The sequence below is a fragment of the Danio rerio genome, chromosome 3, assembly GCF_049306965.1.
Source record: "Danio rerio strain Tuebingen ecotype United States chromosome 3, GRCz12tu, whole genome shotgun sequence".
Taxonomy (NCBI): domain Eukaryota; kingdom Metazoa; phylum Chordata; class Actinopteri; order Cypriniformes; family Danionidae; genus Danio; species Danio rerio.
In genome coordinates, this window is record NC_133178.1 from 17818845 (window position 1) to 17837173 (window position 18329).

General features: G+C 36.0%; 1 protein-coding gene across 1 annotated transcript in view; it reads right to left on the reverse strand.

Moving 5' to 3' along the window:
- grin2ca (glutamate receptor, ionotropic, N-methyl D-aspartate 2Ca) overlaps positions 1-18329 on the reverse strand; it is a 129601-nt gene that overhangs the window by 30354 nt on the left and 80918 nt on the right. The window contains exon 6 of the mRNA NM_001365787.1: positions 7854-8065. Within this exon, the coding sequence (NP_001352716.1) occupies positions 7854-8065 (212 nt within the window). The remainder of the gene's footprint in view (positions 1-7853; positions 8066-18329) is intronic.

Here is an 18329-nt window from a genome sequence, read left to right on the forward strand (position 1 = left end):
TTACACCACTGCTTTTTTGGAGGAGTACCTCAATATTCCACTGCATTATTTTTTAAATTAACTTTCCTCAACACTGGCTCATGATGAATCATTGATTTAAGCCTTTAAGACATTCATGAATTAATCACTGGTTGCACATTGGTCTGTTATTGTGGGGACATTTCTGAATCCCTAAACATGATTGGTTGCTTTACCCATCAATCACATTACTTCTTAGACCATTTAAAGCAACTGTCAATCCGACCATGTAAGACTATTGTATGTGTATGTACGGTTATCATTGTGTCAGTTGCCATAAAAGCAGCTAGTTGACAGGTAGGACTTTACTGACTCCTTGAGTCTATGTGATATTCGATTGTTATGACAGCTCTCCTGAACGATTGGAGATTCATTCATGTCTGTGGCACAAATGGTGCAGAAGCAGTCACCAAAGCTAAAGGCTAGACGATTGTCCAAAGTCTTGCCTTAGAATGCTACTAATAAAGATGGACAGAAAGCATAAAAGATGGAGAATATAGAGATGGTGCTGAGCGTTTCTCTAATGACACTCTCTAACCTTCCCTGTAACCTCTTGACTAATGGTGTGCACCATAAAGGAGATTAGAGGCAATGAGTCACACTGAACACCACCCACTCGCACACGCTATCATCATCACCATAAACCACAGCCGCTATTTGTTTGACATCAGTCACAGCATCAACAGATACTCAACACAAACAGCCCAGGCCCGTCCTCACATGTCACAACAGCTGGCGGGATTAATCCGGCGCCTCCGCATGTTCGCGTACAGCAGACGCGCAATGTGTTTGGACATTTCTTAACCGCAAGGCAGTGACATTTAGACTGTCTGAAAGTGTGTCATCATAAGTGTCCACATTCACGACTAGGATTTGGGTTTGGATTTTTTTTTTTAGAAGCCTCCTCTCATCACCAAGGCTGCATTTATAATAATAAAAACTGTAAACGCAGAAATATCAGTCTTTGGTCTTATAATGTAATTTATTCCTGTTATTCAAAGAGAAATTTAAAGGTGCTGTATGTAACTTTTTGACTAAAGCATACAAATGCCATAATATGATTGCAGATATTTAAGAAACATGCCAAGTGATCTAGGGCTGTGCGATTAATCGAAAATCCAATTTCGATTTCGATTATGGCTTCTAACGATTATGAAAAACCATTAATTGACATAAACGATTATTCCATTATTCACAGCCCCCTTTCCAGTTGTCCTCACTTGTTGCTCTTAAAAGCGCGAAAGACCGCATGCTTATGTGCGTGTGGCGCGCAGACACAGTCACAAGCATGCGGTCAGCACTTGGTCTCATTCGCACATTGCGACGAGCAGAGAGCACACACATCTAAAGTCATTAACGTGAGCGCTTTAATGTTTAAATAGGTGTCAAAACACAGTGTTTAGTGTATATTCATATTAACCCTCATTTGTGTAATAAACAAATGAGGTGAGAATCAAAAGACGCGTGAAAGCGAAACCATTAAAGTGACAGAGCACAATAGCTGCCGCCTGTTTTATCATCATTAATAAAACAACGAGAAAATCCCTCTCTGCTCTCAACTGAAGGACTTTTGTAGCTAAAGTGTTTTTCTTACAGTGAAGATGCTTAAAGCAGTTTGTTTCATATTTTTATTTTATTGTATTTATTTCTCTTTCCTTTGCAAGGAGGAAAATAATATATGCAGTTGAAGTCAGAAATATTAGCAACCCTTTTCCTCCCCAATTTCTGTTTAATGGAAAAGTTTTTTTTTTCAACACATTTCTAAACATAATAGTTTTAATAACTCATTTCTAATAACCGATTAATTTTATCTTTGCTATGATGACAGTACATTATATTTTAGTAGATATTTTTTTTTAAATACAAACATTTAAATTCAAAGTGGGATTCAAAGGCTTAATTAGGGTAATTAGGCAAGTCATTATATAACAGTAGTTTCTTCTGCAGACAATCAAAAATATATATTGCCTAAAGGGGCTAATAATATTGACCTTAAAAGAGGTTTCAAAATCTTTGAATCTGCTTTTACTCTAGCCAAAACAAAACAAATAAGCCTTTCATTAGAGCAAATACTGTTAAAATTTGCTGCTCTGTTAAACATAATTTGGGAAATATTTATTTTCTAAAAATTCTCAGGAGCGCTAATAATTTTGACAGCAACTAATAATCGTTTGGAATAATCGTGATTACAATTATGACCAAAATAATCGTGATTATGATTTTTACCAAAATCGAGCAGCCCTAAAGTGAACGTTACGTGCCATAACGGCTGTCTTTGTTTTAGTTCTGTTAACCCACCCACTGCCACTTTAACCAGTTATATTTCAGCATCACGGGTTGTTTTGTTGTAAAACCACATATTTAATTAATTAATTAATTCCATTCATTCATTCATTCATTTATTCATTCATTCATTCAGGAAGGCTCTCAAAGCATGCGTCCATGACAGAAATGCAACCTCCGGTGGACAGTAGCAGGCTCTGAAATGAGAAGCGGATTCAGAGTTCCACATGTGGTCATTAATTATATAAATATTACGAATGGAAACATTAGATGAATTAAATGAATTGAAACATTAGATGGTTAAATTGTAACCCTGTGTCCTAACAACAAGCTTTTGCAGTGAAATGCAATTGGGCTGTTTGCACCAGATGAAACATGACAGAAATTTAAATACAGCCATTCAGAAGCACAGAATAGTGCACTTACTAAAGTTTATAATTTAATTAATACATATTAAACCTCTTTATCATTATTAAATGTACATGCTGAATCACTGGTATGTGTTGGTTTGTGCTGGGTCACAGTTCGTAACAGGGCCGGAGTGGGACTCCTTTTCAGCCCTGGAGGTTTAAGCATTAGCCCGGCCCACCTCAGTTCACGACTGACTGTTAAAATAAGGTAATTTCCAATTCAGTTTCTAATTACACTATCTCGTCTTTTTCAAGAAAACAGCTGCTTTAGAACTTCAAATGTTCAACAAACTTACAGATTTATATGTCTTAACAATAAAAACAACAAAAAAAAAAGAATTAAGTAAGGATCGATCACGGATCGACGACATTGAAATGCGCTGACCACTGGACCACAATGGCGCTGTTGTGCCTGGGTGGCCGGAATGATAAATCATCATTACCCTGCAGGCTGCATTATGCTCATGGGGCTGCGAGACAATAAATAAGAAGAGCGGAGCTGTGGCAAAATAATGAATAAAAAGAGTGAGGCTATGGTCAAAAAAATAAATAAATGAAAAAAAAGTGTGACTGCTGAGAGTGCAAGCAGCTAGAAACACTGGCCCTCGCGGCCAAAAAACGGACCGGCCCACCTGGTACTTCAATCTTTTGCTTTCACGCATACTGTTGGTTGGTTCCTGTTGGTTGTGCACCTTTTTAACCAACCAAGTTTGTCGACGCCATTATAACGAAACAGATCACTCTGTCTATTCATGCCAGAGTCTTGCGGAAAAAGTGACTGACAGGTAATAATTTGTGTGTAACTTCTCTATATTTATTTATGACTTCGTTATGGGTGAAACAAAGATCATGCGGGTCAGGTAATTTAAACGGTAGACTACAAATAATTAATTTGTTATGGATCAAATAATTATTTATAAATAATTAATTCACCGATGCCTTCGATGACGATGCCATTGTCCATTGCAATGTTTCACATTAGACATCGTACGATGCCAAATTAGTCAACATCGCCCAACCCTATTATTTAACCTTCATGTTATGTTTTTTTCAGCAGTTTCTGGCAGCCCTTCAGACACTCTGATTCGGCCCCAAAGTAATGAGTAGAGCATCCTGAGGGAATGACTCTTGAATAACATGTTAATGGGCCGAGCACAATGCTGTGTGTCTCTGTGTGTGTGTTTTTTGAGGGGAGGCCGAGCGTGAGAGTTTTGAGACCATCCGCTGAGTCCAGCGCAGCTTTAATCAGCTCTGCTAATTACAGCTCAGTTCTCATGAGGTGAAGCCATGCTGCTTTGAGTCTCCGCTTATCTTCATCCAGAGCTCGACGCAAGCAAGCTTCAGGTTGCGACAGACTAAAAACTGACAACTTGACCTTAATGTTCTGCTATAGAGCTGTTAGTTCATTCAAATAAAAACCCGTTGTGCTGAGAGGAGACATTCCATTTTGCTCTATGCATCAAATTACATTTCATAAAAGAGATTTTATATAGATCGAAATCATAGTAAATACAAGTCAGCTTTAAGGTTTTTTTATAACTTGCATGAAAAAAATGGCAAAATATGATTGTCATAAAGCATAACAGATATATTTGTGTAAAAATTATAATATAAATATAAATATTTGTTGGACTGAATCACAACAAGGATTTAACAAGTTACCGGAAATATTCCTCAGAGATTTTGGTTCATATTAACATGATAGCATTACACAGTTGCTGCAGATTTGTTGGCTGCACATCCATGATGTGAATCTCCCATTCCACCACAACCCAAAGGTGCTCTATTGGATTGAGCTCTGGTGACTGTGGAGGCCATTTGAGTACAGTGTCTCATTGTCATGTTTAAGAAACTGCTGGAAGTAGCCATCAGAAGATGGGTACACTGTGGTCATAAAGGGATGGACATGGCCAGCAGCAATACTCAGGTAGGCTGTGGCACTGACACGATGTTCAATTGGTATTAATGGACCCAAAGTGTGCCAAGAAAATATCTTCCACACCATTACACAACCAGCAGGAGCCTGAACCTTTGATACTAGGATAGGATGGATCCATGCATTCATGTTGTTTATGCCAAATTCTGACCATCCAAATATCACAGCAGAAATCGAGACTCATCAGACCAGGCAACGTTTTTCCAATCTTCTATTTTGGTAAGCTTGCGTGAATTGTAGCCTTAGTTTTCTGTTCTTAGCTGACTGGAATGGCACCCAGTGTGGTCTTCTGCTGCTGTAGCCCATCTGCTTCAAGGTGCAACGTGTTGTGCATTCAGAGATGCTCTTCTGCATACCTCGGTTGTGACGAGTGGTTATTTGAGTTCCTGTTGCCTTTCTATCAGCTCAAACCAGTGGCCATTCTCCTCAGATCTCTGGCATCAACAAGGCATTTGCGCCCACAGAACTGCCGCTTACTGGATATTTTCTTTTTTTTTGGACCATTCTCTGCAAAACCTAGAGATGGTTGTGCGTGAAAATCCCAGTAGATCAGCAGTTTCTGAAATCCTCAAACCAATTTGTCTGGCACCAACAACCATGCCCTGTTCAAAGTCACTTAAATCACTTTTCTTCCCCATTTCGATGCTCAGTTTTTGAATTGCAGCAGATCGTCTTGACCATGTGATTGGCTGATTAGAAATTTGCGTTAAGGGACAGGTGTACCTAATAAAGTGGCCGGTGAGTGTATAAAAAATACACAGTACACCAAAAATATAAATAAAACAAGTGGCTTCAGAAGTCATTAAGTAATATAATCAGTTACAATTCATAATTAGTTGTATTAACATACAACAATTCAATATATAATTGTTATATAGTTTTATATTCCCAAACAATATTTAGTCTCTATAGCAGGCAGGTGATAAATAAATCTAAAATTAATATTATTTAGACATAAGCATATACAAAATCAAATATATTTTTTCATAGCACATAATATGTTACAAATGGAGCTTTTAATTAATAATTAGTAAATAAAACATGAGTAAAACGTGTGCCGAGATATTACATTAACTACAAAAATAAAAAGTAGCTTATTATCAAAATATGACATAATAATAAACAGAATCATTTTGCTTCCATGTCACTAGTAGCTTTCCATAAATATATCAGTGGATTAAGATTTATTAACTTAGATTTTCCTCAAACTGGTTCACTGACCTGACAGTAATTGACCTGAAATAGAAAATTAGCCATAGAAATAGACATGTTTCTGCTTGTCCCTTGTGGCGAGGCAGAGGATGTAACCCAAACCCATGTTGCATTATAAATACCTTTCATTATGACTTTGTTTTATCCTTCTTTTTGCATTTACCTTTCAGTAGATTCTGCTGACAGTTGTCCAGAACTCTTTTGTCTAATTTGTTATAGCTAAAATCTGGCATCTAGTAATAACAGAACACCTGACCATCTGCACCCTGAAATAAAGCCAACAGAAGAGAAGCACGGCAGTTACAGTCACACTCCTTCATTGTGTTTAGTGATATGATAAAGACCCAGATGGTTTTGTCCCGGTCTTCTTAAATATCCACTGCTCATACATTCTGGTTTACAATTTACTGTGATTTGTTACTGGCTGATCACTGGCCAGCTCAATGTAGATTTGGGTCAGGATAAGTTTGCTTGGTTGATTGGTTGGTTGATTGACTGATTGGTTGATTGCTTGATTGATTTGATTGACTGGTTGGTTTGTTGATTGATTGATTGACTGACTGGTTAGTTGATTGATTGATTGATTGATTGATTTAATGATTGGTTAAATTATTAAGTGATTGTTGGTTGATTGATTGGTTGGTTGATTGATTGATTTAACAATTGATTAAATAGTTGGTTGATTGATTTGTTGAATAGCTAATTGATTGATTGATTGAATAGCTGGTTGATTGATTGAATAATTGAGTGATTGGTTGGTTGGTTTAATGATTGATTGATTTGATTGATTGTTTGATTGATTGATTAAATGTTTGATTAAAAAAATAATTTGTTGGTTGGTTGGTTGGTTGATTGACTGATTGATTGATTTTAAAAACCTATATGTTGTAGTTTTGAAGCATTAAATGCAACTCCATTTCCGCCACACATACACACACAATGGCAATATTGCTTGGACCACAGTGTTCCTCAAAATACATTCTTTTGAGCTCAACAGAAACAAAGTTAGTCATACAGGTTTGGGATGACATAAGGCTGAGTTGAAGTATCAGTTCACCCAAAAATGAAAATTCTGTTATTAATTTACTCATCTTCATGTCATTGCAATCATCAGATAGATATTTTAGATGAAATCTGAGAACGCTCTCATTCTCCATAGACTTGAAGGGTCTCAACACTGTCAAAGTCTAGAAATGGAACCAAAAACTTTTTATTAACATATTGTTATTGTTTATTAAAATCTGTTTGTTAACAGTTGTTGAATGTTAAAATAAGGTGAATTAAATAAAATATAAGGAACATCTTGGATCTGTTTCTTCGCTCTTCTTTCTTTATTTTTTTATGTGTTATAGAAGAATCAGGGTTTTGGTATCGGTACATACTCGAAATCAAATGACTCGGACTCAAGGGCAAAAAACCTTATCGGGACATCCCTAGTGTGTACATGACAATACACAGAACATTAAAAATATAAAAAGTGGCTTTAGAAGTCATTTAAAATGTAATCAATTTTTGTACATGTCATTGAAATCCTCAGATATGTTAGATGAAATCTGAGAGCTCTCTCATTCTCCATAGAGCTCAGTTGTCCCAACACAATCATAGTCTAAAAAAGGAACCAAACACAATGTCAGAACACTCTAGGTGACTTCAATGGTTCGACTATAATCATACAAAGCTCCAAGAACACTTTTGTGCTCCAAAAAAAAAAAAAAAAAAAAAAACATGTGCCTATATTTTCTTTATAGATCTCTATGGGCATATTGCTTTTAGAGTCAGCAGTGCAAAATGCCATTTATTTTTTTGCTTTTTGCAGCTTCATGTGATAACAACTGAACACAGGAGTCACAGGGAATGTTTGTTCCATTATTGGTTTTTGAATGTAATCATAGATAATCAATAACAGGATTTTTTTTTTCATGTTAGGGTGATCTAATCCTTTAACAATGACCAAATGGTCATTTGTAAGTATATTTTGAAGCTTGGTTACATACGTTTCTGTCTTGTTTGACTGGCGTCTGCAGGGGACGGTGTTACTGAGGCAGGTGCCAGTAACCGGATCCACAGCTTCTACAATCACAAAAGGCCTTTCCTCCAATGTGGCGACCGTCAAGTGACGGTTATCAGACACGGGCTCCAGGAAAGTTCCGTAACGTGGCCAGACGGGGTACCTCATCTGCAGGATACCAGACTCATAATTCCCCACCTGTCAGACAAGACAGAGAGAAAAGCTCTTGAATTTATTCACAAATACGTATTTCTCCAAAAAACAAACACAGAAGTGATAAACTTTCTTGTTTTCCCCCTCGGTGTTCTGCATTCTGAGTACCCGAATGCACAAAAGACTTGAGAGGCTGTTATTTATCTTCATCTGTCTCCATTTGCCGTGTTTACGCTTGGGTTATTATGTATTCATTGTGCAGAATTAGAGGCTTTTGTTAATTTCCTCTCAAACAGCTTTAACACACATCGTTGTTAGTCCAGTTAGAGCGAAGACGAGACCCATGAGAAAAACGCCACATATGATATGAAAATTTCTATTTCACCCTAATCAAGGAAATGAAAGCAAGGCTGTATTTAAATGACTCTGAGCCGACGCAGATCTCAGCGTAAGCACTTTCTGACGGCTATGCTTTATTAGTCTGGATGCAAGTAATCTTTGTGTGATAATTATATTCATTAGATTCTATGGTGTTTAGCAATATAGACAAATTGTAATATATTGGCTGGCTCGTTTCATCAACATAGTGAACAGCAAAGCACAGAGTGAAACTAATTACTGTTTTTATTGAGCAAGAGTCTGTCCATATTTAATCATGTGGTGTGAAATCTGTTCCTGACTGGAATCGGCCATGCATTTTTCTTTTCCTTCTTCTGACAAATACTCACGTTATGTAAACTCACACCATTAAATAGTGTGCAGCGTTGTGGGTTTATTAGGGTCATAATAGTTCCTACTGTATATCCAGACAGAGACATAGTCACATTACAATGATAGTTTTGTAGTAATAGAACTGGAAAATTATTTAATATGTGCAATGCAAAAATACTGGAATGCTGTATTAGTATTAATTATTGTAGTGAGATTTAGGTCACGCGAATGCAGTTGTTATAGTATAAAGTATCATATTGATAGTATTTGTAAAGTTGATTTAAACACAGCTAGTTAAAATAATATTGGTTATAATTGGTAGCTAAAAGTATCAGCTATCATATTGCTGGTGGTTATATTGAGAGTAAAGGAAGTCATGTAAACTGCTAGGCTAGTGAAGGTATTGATTGATGCTTTTTTATGATTTGTTGATTAATACTGTACTAGTTAAGATGGTATAGAATGTCACAGTAATGGTTATTATATTTGTAACGGATGCCAGCTAGTGAAGTGCCATGGTCTTTAGCCTCCTTGTGAGAGCAACCCACTCCCATGCTGTAGCGGCATTTTTGCTTTAAGCCACTGTCGCAGTAAGGGTAAAGAATGATGCGTGAGTCCGCTGTGAGTCCTTTTCTCATCTTTAATTTATCATATCTTGTGCCATCAAATCAGTGCAATTACTCCTCAGTAGCACCACATACAAACTCACGGTCTGAAAATTATTTCCTCTTCCCTTACTACTACTACAATAATTATCAAATGTAAACTTAATAATAATAACAATAATCAAATCATCCAATCAACCTATTTAATCCAAAACATAATAATAATAAGAAGAAAGAAATGGCTCCAACACATGCAAAGAATCGCCAGTTCAATCCATGACAGTTGGCATTGCATTAGTTATAGCATACTGTCAGTAGCATAAATATGTTTAGACTGCAAGTTAAATTAATTATCACTGTAAAAGTTACACAGTTATAAATTAAATTGCTCATTAATAAATCCAGGTTATATGTAAGGTCTTAAAGTCTTAATGTCTCAAATTTTAAAAACTAAATTTTACACGTTAAAAAGTCTTAAATTCATTAAAGTATGGCTTGTACAGTAGGTTTTAAATCATTTTAAACTTAACTAACCATGCATCTCAAAAAAACTTGTAGAAAAACTTTTTTAAAACTATATAATATAACTAATAAATTTATGCATACAACAAGGGTCTGTTTGTACATTATTTAAAATATGTGACCTAGAAATACCCATTAAGAATTAGTTTTTTTGATGGGGCACGTGTGTTTTTTTTTTTTGCTTAGACATTCTTAGCGTTTAGCCCTTATATAAGTCAAAAATTGAATTCTTAATGGTCTTAAAAAACTTTAAAAGTCTTGAATTTGACTTGGTGAAACCTGTAGAAACCCTGCAAATTGGTAATTTATTCGATAAATTCGATTTATCATATGCAGCTTTTGTGACATTAACAGTGTGGGTTATGATAGTGTCAGTTACCACATTACTTGTTGTCATCATTCTGCAAACATTCCTAAAGTAATGTATACTGCTCTTTAGCACAGTATAAATCACCACAGTTTGTGTTGCAAGTTATCTTCTTTTGCTAGTTATCACACTTATATTAAATAAAGTTTTTATATACACTGTATTGATTAGCATAGTGCTAATTTGTGCTAGTCAAAGTGCTAGTTTACAATGCCAGCATATTGCTAAAAATGTGTATCTAAAGTGTTTTATAAAAACTGGATTTTCGTTGTATTTGATCCCTATTTTTTATTTTATGATTTTTTTTTGTCTGTACAGCACTTTGGTCAACATTTGTTGTCTTAATTGTGCTTCACGAATACATTAATGAATAACCAGATAGTTGCAGCATGAGTTATTATAGTATTGTGTTAACAACTTTTAATAGTTTCAGTTATCAAAGAGTAGGTTATAATGCTAGTTATCATAGTGTTGAACTTCATAAAGGTTTGTCACACAGAGATTAAAAAGTTAAAGAGCCAACCATAACTGAGCAACTGGCACATAAAGAGATCAGACGCCTCTAGGTACCACATAGAAGTATTTTTTCTTAAATGAGCATTCGTTTGTTCAGTATAAAATATTTCTCTTTAAAGGTCCTGTGAAGTGCTTTAAAATGTGCCTTTTTTAATTAATTTTCAACGTTTGACAATCTCAAAAATGAAAAATGAAAAGAGGGTGGTACCTAGAGTAGCTCCTCCCGTTTTAAGAAAACAGCCAATAGTGTTTAGTGTTTATCACCGCTCAGCCAAGAAGAATGGTTGAGCTCAAGCGCATCAAATGAAAAGCAAATGCGAAGAGTCTTGAAGGGGGAGGAGCATGTCAGACAATAGAGACCATTTGATTGGTCAAGATTTGATGAGAAACTGAAGTATGAGGTGATGTCAAATAAATCGTTGATTCTCGTTTAGGTGGAAGTGACAAACAGCAAGCTTTGGATGTTTATATGAGGTTTATATCTTCTGAACATGAATTTTGTCACTGTTCTGTAGCATATTAGCTTATAGATATCCTTAGAAACTAACATACTACTTTTAAATATATGTATTTTAATTTTACAGGACCTTTAAATACAATCAAAAGAACCATCATCATGAAAGGCCCAAACAATCAGTTACATTTGCTTTATAATACACATATTCACCCTAAGATGAAAAAGTGTCTCTTGCAGTTATGTTGAGAGACACAAATGAGAGGCTTTACTCTGAAAACAACACAGCGACTGAAGCAAGCCAACCTTTGGTGTTTCTTAGAGTACGTAAAGTTCTCTACTTTCACCTGAGGGCTGCTTTAGCAACTTCTGACAAAAAATTGTCATTGGAAAATGGCACTACCTAAGTCATAAGGAAAGAATTATCACTAGCTTTCAGCTTCACTGTGTTTAAAAAGTACAATCTGCTGCCTAATAAATTACCTAGACAGTAAATTACATCAGCAAAAGCAAAGAGGCCTGGAATAGAAAAGCGCTTTTTCAGCCCGGTGCTGAAATAGATGTGCAAAACAGGCAGAGATAAGAGCTGTATATCTCCCACCTGAGGCAAAGGACAATGGACTTTACCCTGACAGACAGATCGGCAGCGGGAACCGAGAGAGTCACGCGTATAACACAGACACCATCCATTTCATCAAAAGAAGTTCATCATGCCTGCTGTCGTCATTCACCAAGACTCCTTGTGAATACATGAGCAGGATGAAAGAGGCCTTATTCTTTTGAAGAAAGGTAAAAAAAATCTCACTCTTTGTTTATCGGCCTCAAAGAGAGAGGATAAAGTCGGTGTGTGGCTGCAATACAAAGCCAGAAATCTGTTAAAGCAATAGAAACAAATAAGATATCGGTCATCATTTACTCACCTTCATGTCATTCTTTGCTTTGTGGGTCAGGGAGGAGAGATTCATGCTCATGCACTTTCTATGTGATCCCAAGCTTTTCTTTAAAGGTCCCGTTAAATTTATATATATATATATATATATATATATATATATATATATATATATATATATATATATATATATATATATATATATATATATATAGAGATGTTACTATTGGTATATTTGTTTTTAAGTTTGTCTGTAAGCTAGTGTGCTCCAACACAGTGACAAAATTCATGTTTAAAAGATATAAACCTGATATAAATATCTAAACCTTGCAGTTTGTTCACTTCTGCTTAAATGAATAAATTTTTGGACGTCACCTCATATTCTCATTAATTCTTCTGACCAAACAAATGTTCTCTAGTGTCTGACATGCTCTGCCGTCTTTAAGACACTCTTATTGGAAGAGTGGTGATAAAAATGAATGCCCTTCCAGCTGCAACCCATTACTGGGAAACATCCATACACACTAATTCACACACACTTATACACTACAGTCAATTTTAGCATACCCAATTTACCTATAGCGCATGTCTTTGGACTTGTGAGGGGAACCGGAGCACCCGGAGGAAACATGCGAGCACGAGGAGAACATGCAAACTCCGTACAAAAACGCCAACTGACCCAGCTGAGGCTCGAACCAACGACCTTCTTGCTGTGAGGCAAACGTGCTACCCACTGTGCCACCATGTCACCCAATTAATTATTATTTACTTTTTAAAGTATTAGATTATATAAATTATTATGTATTAAATTATTGATAAATTTCACACAAGCCATTTTATTGAAGTAGTAATTTACTGAAAGTGTTCTGATTGTTAGTGGTAGGAAAAGTGTGTCAAGCAGTTGATTCCAATCTGTGAATAAATCGTACTTTGAGTAATTTTTTTTATTTTTAAAGAATCAGACTATGTCATCAAATTAGTCTTTAATAGATGCATTTAAAAACCCCCACAATGAATTCCGATATGGGTTCTATTTTAACAATCTAGGTGCAATTAAGGACATGTCCGAATCCACTTTTGCTATTTTAAGGATGGGAAAAAATGCTCTAGGACTAATATGGATGTGCTTATTCTCTCAATGAGTTCTGGGTGTGTTTTTAGTTCAGTTCTAGTTTCAGTTCTCAGTTCAGTTCTTTTTAAAACTGATTTACTGTACATTCAAACACACATCCTATTCTTTTGCCCCATATGGTGATGCATATGTCTCCAAAAACTGACAGGTGGACACTTCTAAACTTGTTTTTATTAAAACAAACATAAATATGCATATAATAATAGTAATAATACTAATAACAATATACAAAAGCAGATTGTCATAAATAAAAAGCCCCCCGAGGTGAAGAAGGCATGGAGGCAGTGGCTTTTATATTTATATAGAAAATAATAAAAAAAAATGTTTGTAACATTTTAATCCTTCAATTTTTTTTCATATGTAACAAAAGTTGTGCATTGCTGTATATTGTGTGTATTAAGTATGTTTAAACATTTGAACCTGTATAGGAGCTGGACTTCAGACTAGCTTTTAGTTGGTAAACTGCGCAGTCTATTTCAGTTCCTCAAAATAGTATCATGCCAACAATGCAGCTTAACACACCTCCTTTATAGACCGGCACACCCATGAATCCACAAAGTGGTGCAAATGGATTTGCTATTTAAACACTGTGTCGCAAAACATGAAAATTAGGGTTGCGCTGGTCTGAAAATAGCAACAAATGACGCCAAACATGTCTTGCACTGGGTGTATGATAGGGCCCTATTAGCAGTTTAAGAGTCCAATATGAATGGAAATGCTTCTCATGTTGTATTTGATATGAATAGGATAAACTTTTATTACTAATTTCAATCTGACTTGTAAATGCTTGATCAGATTAAAAACCAAACTGGAAGTTTTTGTGTAATTACACAGAAAATGGCACAATGATGTGTGAAAGGTTCAAAATGATGTTGTTTAATGTAATAAATTGCTGTTTAAAGCAACTGCTGTCCGTCTAAAATTCATTCATTCATTTTACTTCAGCTTAGTCCCTGATTTATCAGGGGTCACCACCGCGAAATAAACCGCCAACTATTCCAGCATATGTTTTACCCAGTAATGGGAATCACCCATACACTCTCGCATTCACACATACACAACGACCAGTTTAGCTCAATCCAATTCACTTAAATCGCATGTCTTTGGACTGTGGTGAAAACCGGAGCACCTGGAGGAAACCCACACAAACACGGGGAAAACATACAAACTAGGCAACAGTGCTAACCACTGGTAAGGTTCTCTTTTAAAATGTTGCAGGACAATGTTGTGCTTGTTTTGAGCAAAGACCTTATTAAAGTCAAGTCATCTTTATTTTTATAGTGCCTTATACAATGCAGATTGCATATTGAAACCACTTTACATGGATGAAAAGGAATGGAATAAAAGCCATAATATTTCAGTTTGTGGGACATTTACTGCTTGATTATTATGTACACCAATGCATTAAGCCATTAATCCAGCTTTCTTGTTTATATTTGTACACAAACATTTCTTAAAATTTTGTGTAAGGATGCAAAACTTTTAAAATCCTCAAAAGAAAAACAACACAATCATGGCCATCTTTTAGGTCTCCTGAGTTATGAGCAACATCTAAGGAATTGTTTGTTTTCTCTCAATCTATTTGTTACTGGTGCATGTATGCTTATTAAACCCAAAAAAACAAATATATTTTTGAATGTTTTGAGAGAAACAAGCTCCTGCCAGCCTAATCAATGTCCTTTCAGAGCACAAAATGACAGAATCCTATTGTCATGACATTCCACCTTGTTGAAAATAGCAAGAAGGTATTTGATTACAGGAGCCTGCGTGTGTTCAGCTCAGCGTGATGACTGTGCTGAGTTTGACGCCAAATCAGAATGGCCGACATCTCATCACATCTCGCTTTGTTTTTATTCTGCATGGCTTTCTCTCTTGGTTGTGATCCAAATGAGTGTTGCATCACTCTCAAGTCCTGATATAACTTCACTCCACCTGGAGGGAAAAAAAGCATGGCCTCTGCCAGGGCTTTTTGGCCAAGATTCCACCCCCAATATGAACCGAGTCCAACATGAAGAAAATATCAATAGCGAGTAATTGCTTAAAGACTGCTGGACAGTTTTTTGAGGCCCTGAACCAAAACAAACAGACTTCATAGGCAGCCTTCCCAATAAACAGAAGTGACAAAACTAGCAAACAGCGCAAGTCATGAGGGAACTTAAAGAAGCTGGGCGTCAATTTGTGGCATTTCTTACATTTGTGTAAACTATATGGCTCAGATTATCAGGCATATTTATAAAAGTGAATCCATCTGTGCTGAGCAAGATGTACTGTGAAAATGGTATAAACACTGGTTGGTTTGTGGTTTGTATGTGCAGCACTGGTCCTGATGTCCATTGATAATAAAGAATCCACCTACAGGTATTAAAACATACATCTAAGGGTGCTTGCACACTAGCACTTTTGGTCCACACCCGGGTTTGTTTACGGTCAAAGTATAATACTTTTAGCTTGTGTGAACTATGTCTTCTGAACTCAAGTGCTTACCCATGAACTGTTCTCGAGTTTACCCGAAAGAAGTGGTATAGGGTACGGTTCTGATATGAATGCACTCATACCAAATGACAGAAGTGAACCACCACCAACAAACTTTAGTTGTCATAACATCCATTCATGTATGTACAGTAAGTCTGTCTATCACCTAGGGCTGGGCGATATGGGCAAAAAAAAAAAAGCACATCCCAGTATATTTAGGAGGAATGATGGTATACAATATATATCTGGTATTTTCCCATAAATGGTCACTGGAGAGTTAAAGCCTTTATTAAGACTTTATTAAACACTTTTTTGAGCAAAATATGATTCAAAGACAGGGGTTTCACTCCCTGTTTACAAATAAACAGCTGCACAAAAAATAACTGCTGCAGAAATCCTTGATAAACAAAATACAGTGCAGGTTTTTCTTCTGCTTAAAACTAAAAGTTATAAGCACAACATTTCAAACTTTAAAAAAAATCTTTGATATATAAATACAGTACAGTTTTTTTTTCCTGCTTAGCACTGTACACAGCACTACTGTGCTGTTGTGCAAATAACAACGTAAACATAGAAAACAGAGCTACATTATCAGAGCAAAAAGGATCGCACTCACAGTAATTAGTAACACACTAAAAATTGTAGGATAGAAAAGAACCACATTGAATGTACTGTAAATATGAAAAAGTATTTTATGTCACAAATACAGTGTTGTTATAAGTAATCCTGTATAGTTGTGTGATTTATAAACAACAATTAAATCAGCTGTACGTGTATGTTTTTTTAGTTACACATTTACATGTATGTATTGTGCACAATTAGTAAACAGTGCACAAATCGAAGAAATCTAAAGATAAGTCTTTCACTCCATGTTAAAAATTCTACACTTTTACTTTAATTTTGTTTTGACTAAACTTGTTTTACTAAATATTAAATAAGAAGATGAAAATGATTAGACTATAGATATGAGAAGTAACAAAATTGTTTGAGAGTACTGTGATGAAATGCTGGTTAAGCATGTAAATGTAAACAGTCATTATAAAAAAGCTGAACGCAGAGCTAAATGTGTTATAACGTAAATGTAAAGAAGAGACTGTCGTGTAATAAATGCTGAAGTTATAATCAGTGAATATGAGGTGGTTGCAAGGGTCCAAATGTGATATAAATTCGTCCCATTTTGGCATTTTTAATTCTTGTGAACACATTCAGGTGCTGCTTGTCAATTTGACTAGGCTTCTGTGTTCGGTTTTGCTGTCAATTATGGAAGAAATGATCGATAAAAGGTTTCTGATAAACCGCTGTGACAGCTGCAGGGGCTGTGTGACGTGTGTGCACGTGAGGGGGAGTCAGATTTATTTGATACAACACCGGCTCTGCATGTTCCTCCATGTCATGTCAGTGATGGGTCGTTGAATCATTCGTTCATTTTGAACAAATCTTTTGTATGACTCATGAGGGAAATCATTCATTTGCGCATGCGCATATTTGTGCAAGTGGACCTCGCGTGTTACCTTGTAGTGGTCTGTTTCATGCAGAATGCGTACGTGTGGCCTTAAACCATATCAATATGATTAATATTGAATAATCCCGCATCGCATTGGGGAATTATATCTATATATATCCCCAGAAGTCGATATACCGCCCAGCCCTAGTATCACCCTTGTGCTAGCTTGGTGACAAGCATGACTGACCAAGTGGAAAACACAGTCATAATGACTGCGTGTCTCCTCCAAAAACAATTTCTGCACACATGATCTGAACAGGTTTAATATTTTTGTGGCAAATTGATACAAGTTGCTCTCTGTATGTTACCAAAACCAAAAGATTCTGTAAAAGCAGACTGCTTTGACTGCGATCTGCATACGTCTTCCATTTTGGTGCCATGGCGCCTAGCAACAGCTGAACATACAACAGCAGCTTGATGACGCAAGCGCAGTGTTGGGGGTAACGTGTTATAAGTAACGCACATCATGTAATAATATTAAATTTCCAAAGTAACGAGTAATATAACGTATTAATTTTAAAAATAAGTCATATTATTTGAGTTACTTTAAATTTTTTTAGGACAAGTTACTTTTTACCTTGCTTAATTGGCTTTTATTAAATATATTGCATAATAAAAATGACCTTAGTCAGGTTGAATCACACACTCAATGAGAGAGAGTGCTGCGATGGAACAGACAGTCTGCTCGCACTCATCATCATCAGGTCTTTTTTTCACAGCAGATGAGTCGGTGTACTGTTCTAGTAACTGAATCTACTAACTGATATGGGCTTATTTTGAGTCAGATGGGGTATCCGGAATGTTAGTATTTACTGAAGACGCAAACCGTTTTACGACAACTCTGTTCATTTTAATGAACTGGTTGAACTGGTTCACTTAGAAGATTAAGTTAAAACAAACGATTCATTTGTGAATCGCCCATCATCATCACTACAGACAGTCAGAAACAGAAAAAATGGCAGGCCGGAGACTTACATTTTTGCAGTGGTTTCTTGTTATTTTGAACTCATCGAAGAAAAGAAGTGTATTGTCGTTAAGTGTAGATTATGTGTAAGTAAAACTCTGGACAACTGAAAGAAACACGACATTAAAAAAAAACAAAAATGGATGCAAAGCACTACACCCGCACCCCACATC